Source organism: Vitis riparia, chromosome 8 (genome assembly GCF_004353265.1).
Source record: "Vitis riparia cultivar Riparia Gloire de Montpellier isolate 1030 chromosome 8, EGFV_Vit.rip_1.0, whole genome shotgun sequence".
NCBI classification, from domain to species: Eukaryota; Viridiplantae; Streptophyta; class Magnoliopsida; order Vitales; family Vitaceae; genus Vitis; species Vitis riparia.
This window is the reverse complement of record NC_048438.1, coordinates 918,993-940,294: the sequence shown is the minus strand read 5'-3', so window position 1 is coordinate 940,294 and position 21,302 is coordinate 918,993. Positions and strand designations below refer to the sequence as shown.

At 33.9% G+C, this 21,302-nt stretch overlaps 1 protein-coding gene and 1 pseudogene across 2 annotated transcripts in view; both read left to right on the top strand.

Moving 5' to 3' along the window:
• The window catches only part of LOC117920732 (histone acetyltransferase TAP1), a 13,537-nt gene extending 4,845 nt beyond the window's left edge, over positions 1–8,692 (top strand). Inside the window, exons 3-8 of one of the 2 annotated variants that reach the window (XM_034838332.1) lie at positions 1,713–1,773; positions 4,786–4,969; positions 5,298–5,397; positions 5,567–5,667; positions 7,857–7,950; positions 8,324–8,692. In XM_034838332.1, the coding sequence (XP_034694223.1) occupies positions 1,713–1,773; positions 4,786–4,969; positions 5,298–5,397; positions 5,567–5,667; positions 7,857–7,950; positions 8,324–8,403 (620 nt within the window). In that variant the 3' untranslated portion in view covers positions 8,404–8,692. Of the gene's footprint in view, positions 1–1,712; positions 1,774–4,785; positions 4,970–5,297; positions 5,398–5,533; positions 5,668–7,856; positions 7,951–8,323 lie in introns of both variants that reach the window. The other variant, XM_034838331.1, reaches the window with a different exon arrangement.
• Positions 8,693–15,091: 6,399 nt separating this feature from the next.
• On the top strand, positions 15,092–21,171 carry LOC117919551 (annotated as a pseudogene).
• The last annotated feature ends 131 nt before the right edge of the window (positions 21,172–21,302 follow it).

The window sequence follows — 21,302 nt, the reverse complement described above, 5'->3', positions numbered from 1 at the left end:
AAGAAAATGTATACTTGACTTATTAAGTGAAACGGGTTTACTTGGATGTAAGGCTACAGAAACTCCTATATAACTGAATTTGAAACTCTAACCAATAAGTTCAGTAGAGGTGATTGACAAAGAGAAATATCAATGCCTAGTTGGGAGACTTACTTATATCTCTCATACTCGTCCCGATATTGCTTTTGCGGTAAGCATGGTGAGTCAATTCATGCACTTGCCAAATCAGGGACGCTTTGATGCAGTGTATAGAATTTTAAGGTACTTAAAGGGGACTCCAAGAAAAGGACTTCTATATGAGAACCGAGGACATCTCCAAGTGGATGTTTTTACTGATGCAGATTGGGCAGGAAGTGAATTTTATGGAGCTTACTTTTCTCTCTCTTTGGAGTTTCGTGGGTGATCCCCTCTTCAACAAGAGAGGCGTTATTGGGGTGGTTAGGCCCTTGTGTGGGAAAGGAAAGGAGGAAAGTGTGGCGTTCAGCACCCTTGTGCCTTTTTTGGACTGTTTGGAAGGAAAGAAACAGTAGGGCTTTTGATAATGTAGAGCATTCGATTCAGGGGTGTAAATCGGTTTTACTTTGTAATCTGTGGGCGTGGTCTAGGGGTTTTTTTGTTTCTGGCCCCACTTCCGTTGTAGATTTTGTTGATTGGTTAGGCCATGGGTAAAGGTTTTTCTTTGTATACTTCCTGTATACGGTGGGGCGCTTCTTTGAAGTGCCTCTTTTTATTAATATACTCTCACTTTATTCATAAAAAAAAAAGATTGGGCAGGAAGTGTAATTGATAGGAGATCAACTTCGGAGTATTGTACTTTTGTTGGAGGCAATCTTGTGACTTGGCGGAGTAAAAAGCAGAGTGTTGTGGCTAGAAGTAGTGCTGAAGCTGAGTTTAGAGCCGTAGCCCATGACATTTGTGAAGTTTTGTGGATTAAACAATCACTTGAAGAACTTAAGGTTGCTAGCCCTTTACCTATGAAGGTCTTTTGTGATAATAAAGCTGTCATTGCCATTGCACATAATCCAGTACTCCATGATAGAACTAAACATGTCGAGGTTGATAAACATTTTATCAAGGAGAAGCTGGAAAATGGATTGATTGTTATGCCCTATATACCTACGGTTGAACAAGTTGCAGATATACTCACTAAAGGATTGCCAAAGAAGCAGTTTGATGATTTAGTAAGCAAATTGGTCATGAATGACATATTCAAGCTAGCTTGAGGGGGAGTGTTGAAAATCTCAATCATATCATAATTTTTCTGATCTGGTTGCTACCTATTTTTTAGGGATAATCTGATTGTTACCTATTTTTTAGGGATAATTTGTTGCTGTTTTTAAGGGATAAGTTGTATATTTTAAATTTATTTTGTTCCTAGAAATTTGGATGTACAACTATAGATTTAGTTTGATTTGTTGTAGCTTTTCTATAAATGGAATCGTGTTTCCCTTCCTTATTCAATTAATATACGGCATTTTTCTTTTTTCCTTTTCTACACCTCTCTCTCTCTCTCTCTCCTTCTCTTTCCTTCTCTCTCTGCTTCTCTCTGTCATGCATGCAAATATGCACCATTTGTTGCTCAGTCTTTGTGAACTATAGTTCTCCCATTATTGGAATTCTTTTAACCTTAGTTTGAGTTCTTTGTTTTTTATGGAAGATATAACGTATGTTGGACATCTGTATTTTTGTAACTTCTGTGTTATTTTTTCCAGCAAGAAGAAAGCTTAAGGTTTGTCAGACGAGAGCTAGCTTTTGGGAATCCATCAGATCCGGGTAACTAGAAAACAGGCACACACACATGTACCCTTCCGATTGAGTTGGGAGGTTCTATTATATGACCATTTGAATTGGAATGGCCTTTTCTCTGTTTCTGCATGTGCATCTGTTGGGTTATTGTAACATATGATTAGAATTTCAGTAAGGCAAATAATTAGTTTTTTGTGTTTTATTGCTTTTAAGAGTTAGGTTCAATGCTTTTTTCTTGGTTTCAGCCCCTTAATTATTGAAACTATTAGTTGTTTTGTGCACGAGTATTTTGTCCGAAAGTGCAGTGGATGGTGACAGGTGGTCTCTTGTTTCATCACTTTGTGATGCAGCATTGCTGCCATTACTTGGTGGCACTGACCATGAGACGTACATTTTTCTCATTTTCTTATTAAAAAAAATGATTGTAAAGAATTATAAGCATATAATGCTTTGCTACTCTAGGACTGTAGAGTGCCTTCTTTTATAGGAAATAAAGCATGTTAGGAAGTGCCAGAAGGAGACAAACCGTAGCATACAGGGTAGTATACACTTTCTCCTCTTTAATTCATACTATTCTATCTGGATCAGCAGAGAAGTTTTGTTAGAAACTTCATGTTAGACTTTCTCTGGATGGATCATCCTAAGTTTAATAAGAAATTTCTCTGGTTGGTATGTTTGAAGTGCTTTTTATTACAACTTTATGCCTATTTTAGTGAGTTCTTGGGTGCATGCCAAAGAGACAAAGTAGAGTGGTTGCTGGAGGGGGAGGGGTAAATAGAGGAGATAAGAGGGTAGAGGCTATTTTCTTGTTATGTGCCAGGACGAGAGAGGAGGACCCCTTCTCCATAAAGATGAGAATAATATAGGTGAGGGCACACACAAGTGTAACCGGAGCATATGTATGAAGCAACTAATGAGAGGTAAACATGTGATTGATGGAGTATTTCCATCTAGGAGTGACACGTATCCTGTGATCCAATTCCCTCTATCTTCTTAGATCTTGGGCCCACTTGGCCAAGGGGGATGAGGTAGTGGCCGGGGTTAGAAGGCTTCTCCAAATCCCACATATGAAGATGAAGCACCTGGTTTATGAATAAATCAACCAAGGTGAAGCATCTCCCTGTATCTACCGAATTATGCATTGAAGGCTTGGGGAAGGGCCCTACTTATAAGGGTAGGGAACCTTTTTAAACCATCCCTTATTTAATTATTATGGCGATAGATATATATTATTTAGATACTTATAATTTAATTATAGCAATACTAAAATTTATTTACTTTTATGTTGCTTGATTTGATGGAAGATATAAATGTTTTTCTTTTGTGTGGGCCTTATGTGAAATGTGGCATCAGTTTATTTGAAGAAAATTTATGCCATGTGGCAGCTTTTATTGGCAACTGAAATTGAAGGATCTTCCATGAATCAAGCAGGTTCAAGACTAATATCCAAAATTGCTGACAGTTCAGCCTCAACCTTGATCTTTTAGTTGCACAATGATTACATGATCCTCAATGCCACGACTCTCCTTCTTTCGTTGCATGAAAATATTAATGCTATGCTCTTCATGATTATTTCCTTGAAGTTCAGACCTACTCACAATCTTCTGTATAAACTCCACCATATTTCATTTTGCTTAGCCTGCTTGAAAATTTTCACCATGTTCATGTCCCTTTCCAATATTAGTAGGGCATTAGCATCCTTGAATTTTGGTGACCCCTTCATTTTTTCGTGAACCTTACACTATTGTGGGATGTTGAATTGAAACTCAGATGACACTCTAGCCAGAAGGTTGTCAGTATTCCACCAGGCCTGCGCCTGTTAGCATGATTACTTGTTGATTTCTTATGCAGAAATCAGTTTGCTTGAAGTACCCTTTAGAAGCCTCATTGAGAATATTTGTGTTAGTCCCTGTCTTCCCCCACTTTATTACTGTTTGAAAGAGAGAATTGATCATATTTTGACGAATTGATTTGTGCACTCCAAGTGGTCGACATCACATTGATCAAAACTCAAGGTTTAATTTGAGGCACCACGGATGTTGTGAGCTGTGAGAATTAAGAGAGAAGAGCCTTAGTAGCATCAGAAGCTTTAGTATTGGACAAGGAATTTGGTTGTATTTATCATGGAGAAGTAGTTTCTGCTTTGCTTCAAGCTATAGAACCATAGCCTGTTCTACTAGCAGTTTTTGCAGGATTAGAGCAGGCAGGCTTGTTCCACTGGATGTGCTAGAAGCTTGTTAGCAAAATTTTGTGCTTCAAGTCAGAAGTAGAAAGATATTAAGAAATTTGTATTTGATTCTATTTTCTTAAAGGTTACTGGTTCTTCTATTAGTAAGAATTTCTTTTTCTGATTCTTCTTCATGCCAAAAACAACGTACTTTGAAGTTTCATTAAAGCTTTAGGCCTCCTTTTGAGATTTGGAAGAACCTATGAAAATCTTTGAAGATTCAGAAAAGCTTTAATCTCCACCTTAGATTTTCTGAATTTCTTCTCTGCTGAATTATGCCATGTGCTGATTTTTAGTTGCCACAATTTTAATTATGACCACATGTCATTTTGAGACTTGTTCATCAATTCTATGTGGCAACTTGTGAGTGGTTAATTTTTACCCTTATAAATGACTTGTACGAATACTCTCTTTCTTGGTCATTTGATAAGTAGGGGTTTGATTCAGATGGATCAAAACCAGGAAGTGCTGAAAAAGGACTGATTCAACTCCTTAGGAAAAAAATGCTATCATGAAGGTTTCTTGTTAATGAGGGGCTCATTAGACCATTTCAGGCACATGCAGTTGCTACTTATTGGAGCTGAAAACAGTAATGATAGTAATTTTATGCACCCAAAATGCTTGGTTACAATTTGCCTATGATATTATGCACTGCAGTATCATCCTTTTGGTTCATCTTCTGCTTGAATTAATTTATCCACCTTTTGCTCACCTTTATATCATAAACTGATAGTGTCATTGCCTCACCCAAGTTCATCCAACTTATTCTTCATCTATAATTCAAAAGGGCCTTAGCTTGCTTTGTGTTGTAGGTTTGTGAAGAATAATACAACACAAGTTATTGAACCACCCTCCACAAACCAAGAAGAGGAAGAACCATTGCCCGAGGAGTTTGTTCTTGTTGAAAAGACTCTAGCTGATGGAGCAATTGAACAGATAATATTTTCTTCAGGTGGAGATGTTGATGTCTATGATCTCCAGGCCTTATGTGATAAGGTGATGGTTTTAGTGTCGGTAACTTTTTCTGAACATGCATGGCCATGAATTTTGAGATTGCATGCCTGTTGTGTGAAAAGTTCCATATAAATTAATGTATTTATGTGGTTCTTATGCATGCAGGCATACCTATAAATGGTTATATTTGTACAAGTTCATATTCTTGAAGTTTTTCTGCAACTTTTAGGACATGAATCAGGCATTTCTTTTCATGAATTTATGTTGGTTGAGCTTGTAAAGAACTATGTAATTGATCCTCTCAGATTCTCATTTTACTTTTCCTATGTAGAATTTAATTATCGAAATGTATGATTTTTTGGTTGCATAGGTGGGCTGGCCCCGAAGGCCTCTATCAAAACTATCTGCAGCTTTAAAAAATAGCTACATGGTAGCCACATTGCATTCCTTAAGGAAATCACCTGGAGAAGGTACTTATGATGTTGTTACATTACTCTCCAATTCATTACGATTGGTTATGTTAGATTAGTATCTGCACTTGTTTATTCATCCAAAACTACTTACTGTTGAGTTTATTTCTATTTCTTTTTTTTTTTCCTCATATAGATGATGAATATACTTGGAAAAGTTATTTGACAGAGAGGAATGAGCAAAAGAAGCTTATTGGCATGGCCCGTGCTACATCAGATCATGCCTTCAATGCCACAATTTGGGATGTCCTTGTTGATCCTTCATATCAGGTATTCTTCATATCTTTGCCTTGGAAAAGAGATCCTGGTTGTGGACATTTAAGGAGAATTTTCCTTCTTAGACCCAAAATTGTAATAACATGAACATGTTGAAGCATATATTTGTGTAATGCATGATATAAAAGCAAATGTACTTAATTTGGATTACTAGAGAAAATACGGTACTACTTTCAGTGATCCATATGGCAACTGTGGGTGGATATAAGAGGGGGGGCTATACTTGTTGGTAGCATACTGTCTGGGGGAAGATAACACCACTGTTCATTAACCTTTCTGATTTGAAATTAATAAGCATATTATGTAAATCTTATCCAATTTTGTACAATATCTAAAACCACTAGGTCCAGTTATTATTGAAACGATTTTGAAGATTTTCTGATTAACTCCTATTAAACATACTTGTGCATGAACGCATATTTGAATTCAATTGAGTCTTTGACACTAGATATTAATTTGAGATCTTAATCAAATACAACCCATAATTGGTGTCATTGTGCATAAATTTGATTTTGGTCCAATCTGCTAGCAGGCCTACTTGTAGACTACAAGAATATAGTTGAGTAGTCCTAAACCATGATTCTGGTTTGGGTACAGTAGTATATTGCCACAAAGATACAGTTTACTTTTTACACCATAGCTTTTGGGGTTGAGCTCCTTAGTGATTCTAGTTTTCTTTCCATTTCGTACATTTTGAAGTTTGTTATTGATTATGGCATTGAAACTCGGTGAAAAATCTTTGGATGTATTTTGGAGGCAACACATTGTAGAGAATGTTTTCTGATAATGAGGTTTCCTTTTATTTATTTATTTGATAAGAAATGAGGACTGTTATGTATATAAACAAAGGATAAGATATCCTTGCAACTGATCGAATATCCAAAAAAGAAAGACAAACAAAGAGGAAAAAAAATGCGAACAACATAAGTCCCTTTATTTAACATGGCCATATCATCTCAAGGAGGAAGATGAACCCCACCATCTCCTTTCACAAGAAACAAATGCCTTCTCATGATCGGCTTTGTGTAAGAGTTAGGGTGTTATGGAATTTGGTGTTTTCCTTGTTTGGGGTTGTGTGGGTGATGGCAGGTTCAATAAGAGAGACCCTTTTAGGGTGGCACGGTTCTTTTGTGGGCAAAAAATGGAAGTGAGTCTGGAAGTTGGTCCCACTGGGTCTCTTTTGGACATTATGGAAGGATAGGAATAGGAGATCATTTGAAAACAAAGAAATGTCTGATCAAGTGCTAACTCTCATTTCTTTGTAACCTTCTGTTGTGGGTTAGGTTGTATATAGATGAGGATTACCTATAGATTTTATAAATCGATAAGGGTCTTCATGAAGGGGCTTTTGTTTTTGTTGCCCTTTCCTTCACATTTTGCATTTTGGTGTCCTTTATATACAACGTAGGTACTTTGATGTGCTTTTGCTAAGCAAAAAAGAAAAAAGAAAAAAAAAAGGTTCAATTTTGAAGGACTACTTGCCTTCAATATTTGCAATGGTCTATATGAAGTCATAAAGGAAAGTTGGTTGTCTCTCCTCTCAGAAATCATATTTCTCTGGAAACTGAATCAAATTTACGGATTTTACTATTGTTCTCTTAGCCAAGATAGGAATTATCTATCTTCTTATTTCGAAGAGTTGGGTAACCGGCTAAGATTGTGTCCTTTGGTGATAAATATCAGGGGTGTGAATTGGGCTGGGCTAAGCCAAAACTACTATCTTACTGAAACTGAGTATTGATTGCATGGCTTAACACTGTAACGGGCATGTTTTGGGTGTGGTTTGACTCTAAGATACAGATATGTTTGTTGGGTCAAAACAAGTTGAAGGCATTAAGGAATCGATCCAAATGTTTTTTTCACCTGAACCTCTGTTTCTGCATTTTGGCGATATAAGATAGGGCTGTGAATTGGACTGGAGGGGGGCCAAAACTGCAATCCATCTGAAACTGACGATAGATGGCTTAAGTCTGCAACAGGCCCTCTGTTTGGGATGTTGAAACTGTGATTATTGTTTGAGTCTGAGATACTGATATGTTTGTTGAGTGTCAAATTGGTTGGGAGCATCAGTGAAATCAATCCACATGTTTTGGCAACTTATTTATTTGTGGTAATTAGACATGATTAATATTTCTGAATTTCTATAACTGCAAAGTTTTTCTGACTATGTTCTTGTCATTCAGGGCCAGGGACTTGGAAAGGCCCTCGTTGAAAAGACTATAAGAGCTCTTCTGCAAAGGGACATTGGCAATATAACACTCTTTGCAGATAGCCAAGGTATGGTCTTCCCTAAATTTGTACATCCTAACTTCATTGCAGTACATGACCTATCTTTATGGGCATGAAGATTAGCCATTCTACTACTTCTGTTCATGTTATGCATTAAGTAATAAAAGAAAAAAACAGGCCTGGGCCCCTGTAAGGTTGGCAGCACGAGTGTTGCTCTCCAGTTCAGGCTGTAAAAAGTCACATGTTTGTCCATGCTCTGACACCTTCCCTTGCATGATCATATTTTCAAAATTAATCTGTATCCTATCCCTAACCTCGAGGCCGCAGCATGACATATTATCCTCTTAATGGCATGATATTGATGACAGATTTGGGAGTTGATGGATGGATTTCACCTTGTTTTGTTGTGTGGCTATTGCAGTGGTGGAGTTCTATCGAAATTTAGGTTTTGAACCTGACCCAGAGGGCATTAAAGGTATGTTCTGGCACCCAAGGTATTAGTTGCGCTTCGAGCAAGCACGAGATACATTGCTATAAAAGAAGGTATCTCCAATGTTTCTATTTTACATGGGGCATGGGACAGTAGTGATGGAGGATCTGCATCTAAATCCATGAATACATTAATTTCTAAATTTGTATAATTTTGACCACATTGAATTTAGTGCTTCTGATGATTTGTCTCTTCTGTTGGGCTTTCAACCCTCTGTATGACTTCAAAATCTTTGCCTAATTTGCCCATTAAAAGAAAATGTACAAAAAATAAAATTCTTATCTTTTTATTTCTTCTTAATATTAGTATGCAGCATTGATCACTAGAGCTTTTCAGAAAGTTTCATAGGCTAGTAGAACACATTTTGGAATGTTGGCACCAAAAAAACAGGGGACATCATTTTCATCATATATGATTACTGATGCTGAAGTTCTCTGTAGATCCATGCTGGTGGAATTTAAATAAATCATGGAACAGGTACTAGGTAGTATGCTAATATCAATTTGAGCATATTCCTTGAACTGCATACTGTATGGACTATGGAGATGATAATCTCATGATACACCCAAAGAGCTTGTCTGTAACTGTCACTTTGTTGAGTTGAATTGTAATTTGTGAACAAAGGTGTTGATTTCCTTGAATGTAGTAGGATGGCTCTGGGTTCAGGTTCAGGTTGAGATTTTTTGAGTCTGTTTGGCATTGATTTTAAGAAATGTTTATAATCTTTTTAACATTTGAAATTTTTTATCATTTAAGTATTAAAAAGATTGAAAACATTTTCTAATCTCATTTGAAGCCAAAGATAAAGTGAAACTCACATTGATGCTCGGATTCATTGTCTTTCACTTGAGAAATGTTTTATTTAATTTTTTTGGTTGCATAGATGGAAGATACTCCTAGTGATCTTGGATTCAATTTTTATTCCATTTTCTTTCAAATTTAATTTCCAAAATTCCAATTCTTAAATTTAATTTTCAAAACTCCAATTTTCAAATAATTTTCTAAACACCAATTCTTAAATTTAATTTTCTTTAGAGATTGGAAATCCCCTTTCATTAGACTTTCTATAATAATCTCAGCTTTTGAAAAAAAAAAAAAAAAACAATAGAAGAAAAATATATTTTCAAATAATTTAGTTTTTCTTATAATGAAATAATTAAAAAAAAAAGTGGATAAAATTTTCTTTTCATATTTGATTTTTTTATTTTTGTTTGTATGACATATTTTTTGCTTCCCTTTGATTTTATTTTTTTTTTGTTATTAATTTCCATATTTTCCATCTTTTAATACATTGAATGGACATAGTAATATAGTGATATTATATGTTGGACCGATGAGGTATAAAAGGCATCTCTAAGACTATTAGTACTGTTTTAAATTATAAAAATGACATAAATATATTACATTTACGACATAAATATATTAACATTACAATATATTATGATAACACCTAATACAAAAAATTTGAATTGTTTTATTTGACTTACAATTTTATATGATAGGATAATACACATGTTTTCTGCCATAAACTAATATTAAAACCCAAATAAAATATTAATTTCAATTTATAAGGCTTATAGGTTCCTTTTATAAAAATCATTAAATAATTTCAAAAGCACTGAGTGGATGATGCTAATATGCTGATATGATATGTTAATATTAAATGTCAATAAGATATTAATAGACATTTTTAAAACTATTACTTTTATAATAAAATATAATAACAATATAAATGCATTATACTTACAATATAGATATACTAACATTACGATATATTATAACATAATTTAGAAAAAAATTTACTTTTTGATGAACTAATAGTTAAGGGTTATCGTGCTATACTCTCTAGCATATCTTATGCACACAAAAATACATTTCTTTATGATATAAGACATTTCCAATTTATTATAATTATGATACATTTCTTATAATAATAGAGTTCATGATAAATAGTTAAATCCTTTATCCTGATAAGTTATTTCATGATATTATTTTCATGCAACTTCGATGATTTAATATTGAGTATTTAATAATGTAGATATCATGACATCTCCAAGTGCGTTATTTAGTAATACTAGATGTCGTATTACATGACCAAAAAAAAAAAAAAAACAAAACATTTATCACAAATATTGAAACAACTCAATTCTTCTTTAGCTAATTATTTGGATTTCCATAATGATAATCACTTTATACCAACTTCTTTTTTCGAAGATAGTCAAGATATAATGTATTAATGGAGTTCCCAATGACTAGCAGAAAAAAAGGAAAAAAATCACCAACAAATAAATGAAATATAATAAATTAATTAATATACAAATTGTTCCAACATTGTTCATCTTCAAACAATTCCAATGATCCTTAGCAAAGCATCATGAGCCTCATGTGTTCTCTGTTCACTAATAAATGGTATCTTGAACTTCATTATCATCGAATCTTATAAGTTGTGTAAGAAGTTTTATCCTGTATTTTGTCATCTTATTTTAAAAATTATAAAAAAACAAAAAGAAAAAAAAAACATTTTTAGGTTATCATCAATCCATACATTCTAACAAAATACTTAATTGTTTCTTTAAAAAACTACGTGCCTTGTAAATTCAAATTGATATCATATTTAATTTCTAAAGTTTGTTTATGGCATAAAATATGTTAGGGAGTATAACACGATGACCCATAATTGTCTCTTTCATAAGCAGGTTCAAAAGTTTCTACTTAGGTATTTTCATAATGTATTGTAATATTAGTATATTTATATTACAAGTGTAATGCATTATTGTCATATCTATATTTTATAATAAAAGAATGATTGTGTAAAGTAACCAAAACCTACATTAAATGGACTAATAGCCACTAAATTATAAACTAACCTAAATCAAATACAAATGCAATAATCAATACAAAGGAACCCACATGCTAATATGCAGTAAACACTCTCACACACCATTTTATTGTTCTTCAATAATACATTGTGGAAAATAAGATTGTTTTAGGTTAAAAGTTTTATGTGTAGTAACATTAGTGTTGTAATGACCCGCACCCAACTGTATAAATATTGTCCGCTGTAGGCTCAAATGGGCCCTCATTGCTTTAAAATGTATCTACAGGGTTAAGAGGGGTCTATACTTATATAACGTTAGAAACTTTCCACCTTATCCAATGTGGGATGCCATAAACACATTCTTCATGTAAACACAACGTCCTCGTTGTGTACGAGGCCAAACAAACTCCCACACCGAGTTCGAGGATTAGCTCTAATACCATTTGTAACAGCCCGCACCCAACCATGTGGATATTGTCCTCTCTAGGTCCAAGGGGGCCCTCACGACTTTAAAATGTGTTTACAGGGTTTAAAGGAGTTCATACTTATATAGTGTCAGGAACTTTTACCCTATCTGAGTGTGCAATAGTATAATGTTAATTATCAACAATTCATATTATTTATTCACAAAAAATAAGTAGTGTAATATGAGTTTTAAAGTCACACTATAAGTAAGTATTTGGTAAACCAACTTAATCACTTAAAACGACTTAATAACTTAATTTAAGTCATTAAGTAAATTAAACATGTTTAGTAAAATAATTTAATGGTATAACTTAGAGTTAAGAACAACTTTAAGTAATAAGTAAAAATAATTACCTTATTCTTAAGTCCATACATTTATTTTATTTTTTTACCCCATTTGCACTAGTTACCTCCATAATCTTCTTTATTATTCCACGACCTCCACTATTACTCAATCTTCTTTGCCTAGTTATAATTTATGAGGATAAATATGTCAATTTGATGATTTAAAATAAATTTTAAGTTAATTTTATCAAACAACCTTAATACTTAAAATAAAAATTAAGTAGTAAGTTTTAAGTAAGAATTAAGTAATAAGTTATAAGTTAACAACTTAAGTATAATTTAACTTAAAGTTAATTAAGTCATTAAGAAATAAAAATTAAGTGTTACCAAACACCTCCTAAGTTTGCAACTAACTTCAATATCAAGTCCTATGCTAATGACAATCTACCACAAAGTACCTGTTGAGAGAGAGAGAAAGAAGAAAGACCTTAATTCTCACGCGCCGGCAAAGGTGAAGCTGGAGGAGGAGGCGCGTCGCCGGAAAAGGCCTCACGCGCCCTCACGCGCCGGCACGTGAGATGTAGCCGCCGGTCGGAAATTTGCGCGTGGACGGCACGTGGATGAGATTTTGGTGCCGATGCCTTCACAAAAGTTGTAGATCTCCTCCAGGCGCTCCTTCTGGTATGGTCGGTGTCAGAAAAATACGTCGCCGGAAAAGTTTGCCGGCGGTGAGTGGTTTCTGTCGACGATCCGACTGACCGGAAAATATTGGGAGATGAGGAAGGTGACCGAAATGAAACACGGTCACCGGAAGGTTTCCCGGAGTTGATGACACGGGAAACAGGAAAGAATTAGGTTTTCTTCCTTGGCTCTGATACCATGTTGAGAAAGGGAGAAAGAAGAAAGATCTTAATTCTCATTAATGTAATGATCTACTTACAATTGAGTAATATATATATACAAGGCTAAGAGTTCTAACTACCATACATATGTCCTACCATATATGTGTCCTATATTAACAAGGAAAGGTTATACACTATAAATACATTATATTCAACAGTACCAAATAGGTATTTTTTGAAGCCAAAAAAAAAAAAAAAAAACAATTCTATAAAATTTTCATGAAGTATTTTTTGTTAAAACAAAAATATTTTTGAGGACCTTACCAAAAAAGGGAAAAAAAACATATAGGAATCCTAGTTTATAAAAAATTTTGTTATTTAGTTGCGAGTTCAATTTACTTAAATAAAAAGTATCTCTATTATCAAATACAAAAACCAAAAATTTAAAAAATAAGGCAAGAACATTAATTAAACCAAAAAAACTAAAATTTAGATATAGGTACATGGAAAACCCTTAAAATTAGAAAAATAAAAACCTAGAAATTCAAATCACCACAAATGATTTCTCATATATGTAAAATAAAACCCTAGATGTCAAAAATCACTATAAAATGAATTTTCATATACCCAAATTAAAACCTTGCAAAGTGAAATCATTCTTTTCCCAAGTAAAACCCTACAAAGTGAAATCATTATTTTACCAGATACTCAAAATTAAACCCTAGAAATTTAAATAATTGTAAATGATAAAATAAAATCCTAGAAATTGAAATCATCTCTCTTATTTTCAACATAATAGTTAGGAAAATTATAAAAAAGGATTACCTATTCGACCATAATTTCCCTTGAGGGTTACTGCATTTACAATTTCTTGTCAAGTTCTCAAGTAATGATTTAAGAGTTCTAACTACACCTTTTTTTTTTGGTTTTTTCCTCTTATTTTCATCTAACTTTACTATTTTTTTTATACTTTTTTTTTCCTATATATTAGAATTAGTTATATTATTATTATTAAGTATTAATATTATTATTTATGATATTAATATTTTGAATGATTCATGTTATTATTAATATCATCTATTATTTTTATGATTATTATTGACTTTATTATTCATATTTTCAATATTATTTTAATAAAAATATTATTATATTTTTATTATTACTACTACAAAGAAACCCTAAAAGATAATCTCTATTTTTTTTTAAGAACTTGTAAACTTTATTATTATTATTATTATTACTATATTTTTGCCTTTTGTGCTTTATATACCACATTAAGACTAATTAAATTATTATTATCATTATTATTATTAACACCTCATTAATATTATTATTTATGATATTAGTTTTGTATTATTAATTTTATTAATAGAGCTAATATTAATCCAATTTATAGGTATGACAAAAATACCTTGATCTTATAACATTAATATTTTAAATATATAATACATTAAATAATAAATACTTGTAGAAAGTTGTTCTATACTCTTTAACATTCTCTTTAATACAAATTAACTTTAAAATGATATATTAATATAGATGTTAATATAATAGGACAAAACAATGTTTCTAATATTATTAGATTTGTTGCAAAAATATAGGTATGATATTTATGTATTGGACTTATAACATAAATATACTAAAAATACAATACACCACATACCTTAATTTTGCTTTTTAACAATTATAAAAACAAATTTTTTATTATAATATTTTTTTAATAGTTATATTACAAAATTAAACATTTCAAAATTTATGATATCTATATTATAAAAAAAATATAATAACTTCATTTTTTTTAAATTGTGAATAAAACAATAATTTGTAAAATTATTATATTGTATCTTATTATTACTATTATTATTATTATTTTGGATAAGTTATTTATAATATTTTAAAAATAATAATTTATAATTAATTATTACATTATTTAAATGTATTAGTATTAATATTATTCTTTTGATAGGTTATTAATGACGGTGATAATGATCATAATAATAATAATAATAATAATTAAAAAAGAAAAAGACAAAAAAATGGGTATGATAAAAAAATAATTTTTTATCATAATATTTTTTTAATAGTTATATTATAAAGTTAAACAATTCAAAATTTCTTAAATCTATTTAATAAAAATATAAAATAAAATTTTCTTATCAAATATATTTAATAAAAAAAATTTTAATATGGGAATGAAACAATAATTTCTAAATCCGTTATAGAATGCTCCAAATGATAAACCCTTTTAGTCACCAACTATCAACGATGATGTGAATCATGTGATAAAATCAAAACTAACCTAAATATATTTAAATTCTCGTTGAGTCTGCAGATACAGAAGCTAAAAAATGGCGATTTGCTTTCAATCTCCATTCAAACCCACTTTCATTTCTCCTCCTTCATCAAACCAATGCAGGCCAAATCTTCCTTCACTTGCACTTTCTCCAGATCCCTCACCGCCTTCCCCAACATCCGTTAAGTCCTTCGCGCCTACAACCGTCGCGAACCTCGGTCCCGGTTTCGATTCTCTCGTCGCTGCCGTCGACGGTGTGGGTGATTTTGTTTCCCTTCGTGAGCCAGAATTTCCGCCATCTCTGTCACGAAAATGCTCGGGGTCCGATCGGTGGGCTGTCCCTTTCGGTGGAAAAGGGTTGCCGTTGGGTTGGGGTCAAGTGCCGGTAGCGCCGACGCGTCTTCTGTGGCGGTGAATGAGATTTTTGGCCGGAAATTGGGAGTGGATGATCTTGTGCTTGCTGGGTTGACTCGGGGGAGAAAGTTCGGGTTATCATGCGGACAATGTAGCACCGGCGATCATGGGAGAATTTGTATTAATTCGGAATTATGATCCTTTGGAGCTGATTCCGTTGAAGTTTCCAAGCGAGAAGGAGTTGTTCCTTTTTCTTTCTTTCTTTCTTTTTATTTTTTATTATTTATTTATTTATTTATTTTTTAGTGTGTGTGTTGGTCAATCCGGAATTTGAAGGTGGCATTGCCCTTTGAGATTGGGATGTTGAATTGTAGCAGGGCAGGGGCGCTGGTGGCTTTGGTTTTACAAGGAGATTTGAGAGGATAGGGAAAGGCATTGTCGTAGGATAGAATTGTGGAGTCGAATAGGGCACCATTCATCCCTGTGATGGGAGAGGTGAAGAAGGCTGCGATTCAGGCTGGTGCATTTGGATGTAGGTACAATTAACGGGGCAGAGCCGACTGCAGTTGCAGTTACAGATGATGAGGGGAAAGGGAGGGAGATTGGAGAACTAACGGTGGAAGCTTTCTTGGAGGAGAGGAAGTTGCGGGCAGTAGCAATAGTCAATCAAATCAATCGGGTTGGTGCTAGGCTTATGAGTAGCAGCCTCAGATGGAAAAACAATTAGGGGTATGTTTTGCTTTAGGTGTTGTGGTACAAAACTTGCTCACTTTTTAAGCTATTGAGTTTAGCATATTGTTTTGGAAATTATCCTTGGTTATGTTGAAAGATGCCCTGATGTAGGACAACCCTAAGATGGATGCCTACACTCAAAAGTAGGTGGGCTAGGGTTTTATTTTTTTGGGTGTAAAGAGAAGAATAAGGAATAAATTTTATGATAGAGAAAATTATTAAATAAGAAATAGAGAAAGAAGAAACAACAAAGAAAAGATGGAAAACCTTAGAGTCTCACTAAGGTCTTATAAGAGTCTCACTTAAAAGAAAATTAATGGAGTCTCACCATTGAGGATTGCAATGCTTACAATAAAAGAAAACATAAAATTATTAATATCAATCAATTCCCCATTTTGATTTACATTGATTAGCCTATTTATAGGCTTCTCTAAGCAATCCAAGGTCTACTAGGATTCTAATAACCCATTATGACTTTAATTGTAATTATAACATCCAAAGTCTACTAGGATTCTAATAACCTATCATGTCTCTTTACTATGCTAAGACAGGATCTCAAGATCTCTTGAACTTGTTCAATTTCATGCAAGACAAAAACTAGACTTCGAAAAAAATTTTGATGTTGTAAAACAAATTGATAATTCTCAAAATAATTATGTGTCCTCAACAAGCTTGTGGAGAGTTGCTTCCCATACTCTTCTTGTAAGTTGTCTTGTAGAAGAATAAGATTTTTGAATTCCCTATGTTCAAAAGAAATTTCAGCAGATTCTTCATGTTTGCCACCACTCATGATAATGTTTGGCCTTGGGAAGTCAAGTATCGATTCTTCTAAAGCTTCTACAACTTCTTTGAGCTCTTCTACTGGTTAATCTAGGATTAGGTCCATCACCTCTTGCTTTCTAGATTCATCATTGATGATTTCTTCCTCCTATCTAGAAACTTCGACTTGCTTTTTAGTAAGAGTATTTGATGGCTCTTCTAGTTTCAAGGGTGTTAATTTTTCCTCTGGTTGCTTATGTGGTGGAATTTCTTTCATTGGACGAAGGATCTTCTTACACCCATTGCGCACAAGTGTGTAAGTGTCCTTATATCCATCATGTTGGACCCTTTCATCAAAAAGCCATGCTCTTCCAAACATAATATGGGCAGCTTTCATCAGCAAAACATCACACCATGCTGATAACTCAAAAGTATTATTGAAATTAAACGCCACTAGACAACGAGAACTGACCAAAATAGATGTGTCATTTACCCATACTATTTGATAGGGATTTGGATGATCTTTTGTCTTTAGATTAAACTTCTCAACAAGCTCCTCTGAAGCTAGATTGGAACAACTACCTCCATCAATAATCAAAGTACATAGTTTCCCTTGGCAAGCAACACGAGTTCGGGAGATGCTAGTACCTCATCAATCCTCCTCTTCGTTTAGCCTTGGTATGCTCACCAGTGATTGCATAAAAAAGCCTTCAACCATGTTTCCATACTTTGCTCCACTCCTCAATCGCTTATGCTTTCATGCCAAAAACTTTCACTCTGATACCAAAACTGATGTAGGACAACCCTAAGATGGTTGCCTACACTCAAAAGCTGGTGGACTAGGGTTTTATTTTTAGGGTGTAAGGAGAGGAACAAGGAATAAATTTTATGGTAGAGAAAAATATAAGATAAGAAATAGAGAAAGAAAAAACGATGAAGAAAAGATGGAAAACCTTAGAGTCTTACTAAGGTCTTCTAGGAGTCTCACCTAGAAAAAAAAATCAATGGAGTCTCACCATTGAGGATTGCAACGCTTGCAATGAAAGAAAACATAATATTATTAATATAAATCAATTCCTCCTTTTGATTTACATTGATTAGCCTATTTATAGGCTTCTCTAAGTAATCCAAGGTCTACTAGGATTCTAATAACCTATTATGACTCTAATTCTAATTATAACATCCAAAGTCTATTGCGACTCTAATAACCTATCATGACTCAAATTCTAATTATATTATAACTTAACTAGTTAATCCTAATTAGACTCCAAAAAACATCAATCCTAATTTAATTCCAAGTAATACTAATCATACTTTAATTGCAACTAATATTAATCCTACTTTAATTGTAACTAATACTAATTCCCTTTCTTGATATATATCTTGGAGATTCATCCTCATCATGCCCTCATGTTGAATGCTTGTTGATTTCATGTATTTTCATGAAAATTGGAATGTATATTGCTGATGTTTGTATCCTTTCGTGATATTTTACACTCTTTCTTATAAAATGAGTGTTTGAGAGTTTGGCTGCTGGTCTTACAGAGCAGGTTGGCTTCAAATTATAGCATGTAAACATGGAATAGTTTGGCTTGCTTCTACATTTTTCTCTTGAGCATTTGTTCTTTGCTTACTAACCAACGAAAATTTTGAAGGTGTCCTGGCTGGAAGAGTGTTAGGATCTCTCTCTTGTGTGGCCAATTTTTTGACTGGCTGCTTGTATGATTGTTAGATTGTTATGCCTGTCAAAACTCACTAAGTTATTTCATTTTCGTTGTCTTATTATCCATTTCTGCAGTTTTGAAAATTCCACTAAAGATTAAAGGTGTGAAAGGATTCATTTTTGTGGACCCGGAAACAGCAACAGACAGTTTATCTTCACTGCTCAAGTTGGCCAAGGCAGCTATGGGATGATCTACAGAAGTGCACAAGAAGGATCATTACAGGGTCAGAAAGTGATCTTCATCAATCACCCATTGGTTGGATATTCTGATGTAAAAGCAAGCATGTGTGATCAATCCATGCTAACTGGTTCTCTATGCATTCTTCTTTCTGGTATGTTTTCACAATCTTATTGGGACTATCTATTATTTCTTTTGTTTGTCTCATTGTTAATTCTACATTGTTGATATGTGCTATAACAGATAAATCTGGAAGAACTCTTAGCTTTGCTGTGAGATTGCATATTGCATTGGGGTCATCCTGGGCCATTATTTACCTTCACATTGGGGCTTACCTAGCTATGGACCACTGTGCTATCAAGGCAAAAACAACAGAATGTCAGACTCTTTGATGCAAAAGTTTCCATGTGGGGAGACGGGGTGTCTTGATTGTTGTTTGCAAATGATAACCTTATTTTTTGCGAGTCTTCTCAAGATTAAATGGTTCATTTAAGCTGATAGTTCATGTGGTTTGAAACCATCTTGGGTTTGAAAATTAACTTAGAAAGAGCAAGTTGATTCCAGTTGGAAGGGTGGACAATGTGGAGGGGTTGGCCTATGAATTATAGTGTAGGGTAGGAGAACTTTTGTCTTCTTATTTGAGGCTTCTGATGGGTGCTTCTTTTTAATCTGTGTCATATTGGGATAGAGTGGATGAGTGGTTTCACAAAGAGCTGTCAATGTGGAAAGGACAATATATTTTTAAATGGGGAGGCTTATTTTGTTTTGGAGTGCATTATTCAGTTACCCGCCTAATCCCACAGTAGAAACATCGCTAGGAAGGTACTCAATGCTTTTACTTATAAATCTTCCCCTAACAGCTCTAATTTATCCATCCCTAATGATAATATACATGTTAACTCAAGTTATGCAAGGGTAGTACACCCTTTATGCTAGAGAAGAGGACAGTTTTTTAACTATTCATTGACTGACTCAAGAGGAGTTACCCTCTTCCTAGGAAGTAAGGGACCAGATCAACATCTGTAACATAGTTGATGCTCTTGTTTACCCACAACCTATAAAAAAAGGATTAATTGATTAAAAGGGATGAAAACATCCCAAATTTGTAAAACTATCCTCCCCCATTTTTGAACTTGAAGAGTAACCCATTTTTGACATAAATACCCTTCAATATTTTCATTATTTTTACATTTGTGTTTTAAAAGAAAGGGTTACTTTTGTAAGAAAAAGATGAGGGCATTTTTGTCAAAATTTGGTATTTTTTAGGTTGAAAAAGAGGTGAGGGTTGGTTTTCCAAAGTGGGGAATATTTCATCCCTTTTAATCGGTTATCCCAAAAAAAAAATTGTTCTTGTTTCCCCACAAGGGTTGACAGATTTGGACCTGAAGTGCAGGTCATAACAGATGATCATGAAAATTACCTTTTCCACTTGTTTTGGTGTCTTCATCATTTTTTTTCTTTTCTTTTATATTGCACTTGGCCTCATGCCCTGTTGGAACCATTGGGTTATATATTCTATCATACTTCTACCGAGCCTGATATCATAGAGTACAATCACATGAGCTTCCTAGTAAAAGTTTCTGGCATTTTACATTGACAGGATATGAATGACAGGTATCTGGATCATGCCAATCAGGAATGCTGTTCTCCATCATAGACCCGAGTATGGTGTAGTTCTCTTCGGAGTGTGTCAAGAAGTTCATGGCATTGGTCCTCGAGTGTTGTCAGGATGAGACAAAAGGGAAGGCAATCAATGTTGAAAGCAGTCAGAGGGTTGAGCATTGCTTCAATGTTGCCAGAATCCAATGAAATTCCATCAGAATCAAATGCATCCACTTTTGGAGTGACTGGACTAGCCCCATCATCATCTATTCTGGAAGAAATGCTGTCTCCACTAATCCTGGAAGTAACATTCTCAGCAGTGTCATCCCAACTATCAACCCCCATTGATGCCTGAAGAATTCTCTAGTAACTGTTGAGGAACGACAAGGAGCAGTCCCCTATTAAACTGCTTCATTTTCAGTGTATTAGTCTGCAGTCCAGAGTCTACTTGTGATTGCATACTTGTAACTGTTACCAAACACTGCTAAGAAACTATTAGGATTAAGCCCTGCTGAACTGCTGCATTTTCATTGTATTAGTCTGCAGTGAAGAGTCTACCCCGCATACTTGTAACTGGAAACTGCAATGTTTTTCAATTGTATGAAGCTAATGCTTTGTTTATAGGTAGCTTTCTTGAGCAATATTTGGTATGAAAATGTCGTCTGAGGACTGAAATTCTTAGTGGTTTAACGTATATTACAGCAATAATAGAATCATTTAGACGTTTACCAGCTGGGTCAGGTGTGATTGAGGGGTGGCTTTATCCATTTACATTATAGTTTGAGAAGTTCAAAGTCATCCCTATGACTTTTTCACAGTTCGATTGCAAAAAATATTAGTTTTTTCCTGTCAAGCTCCG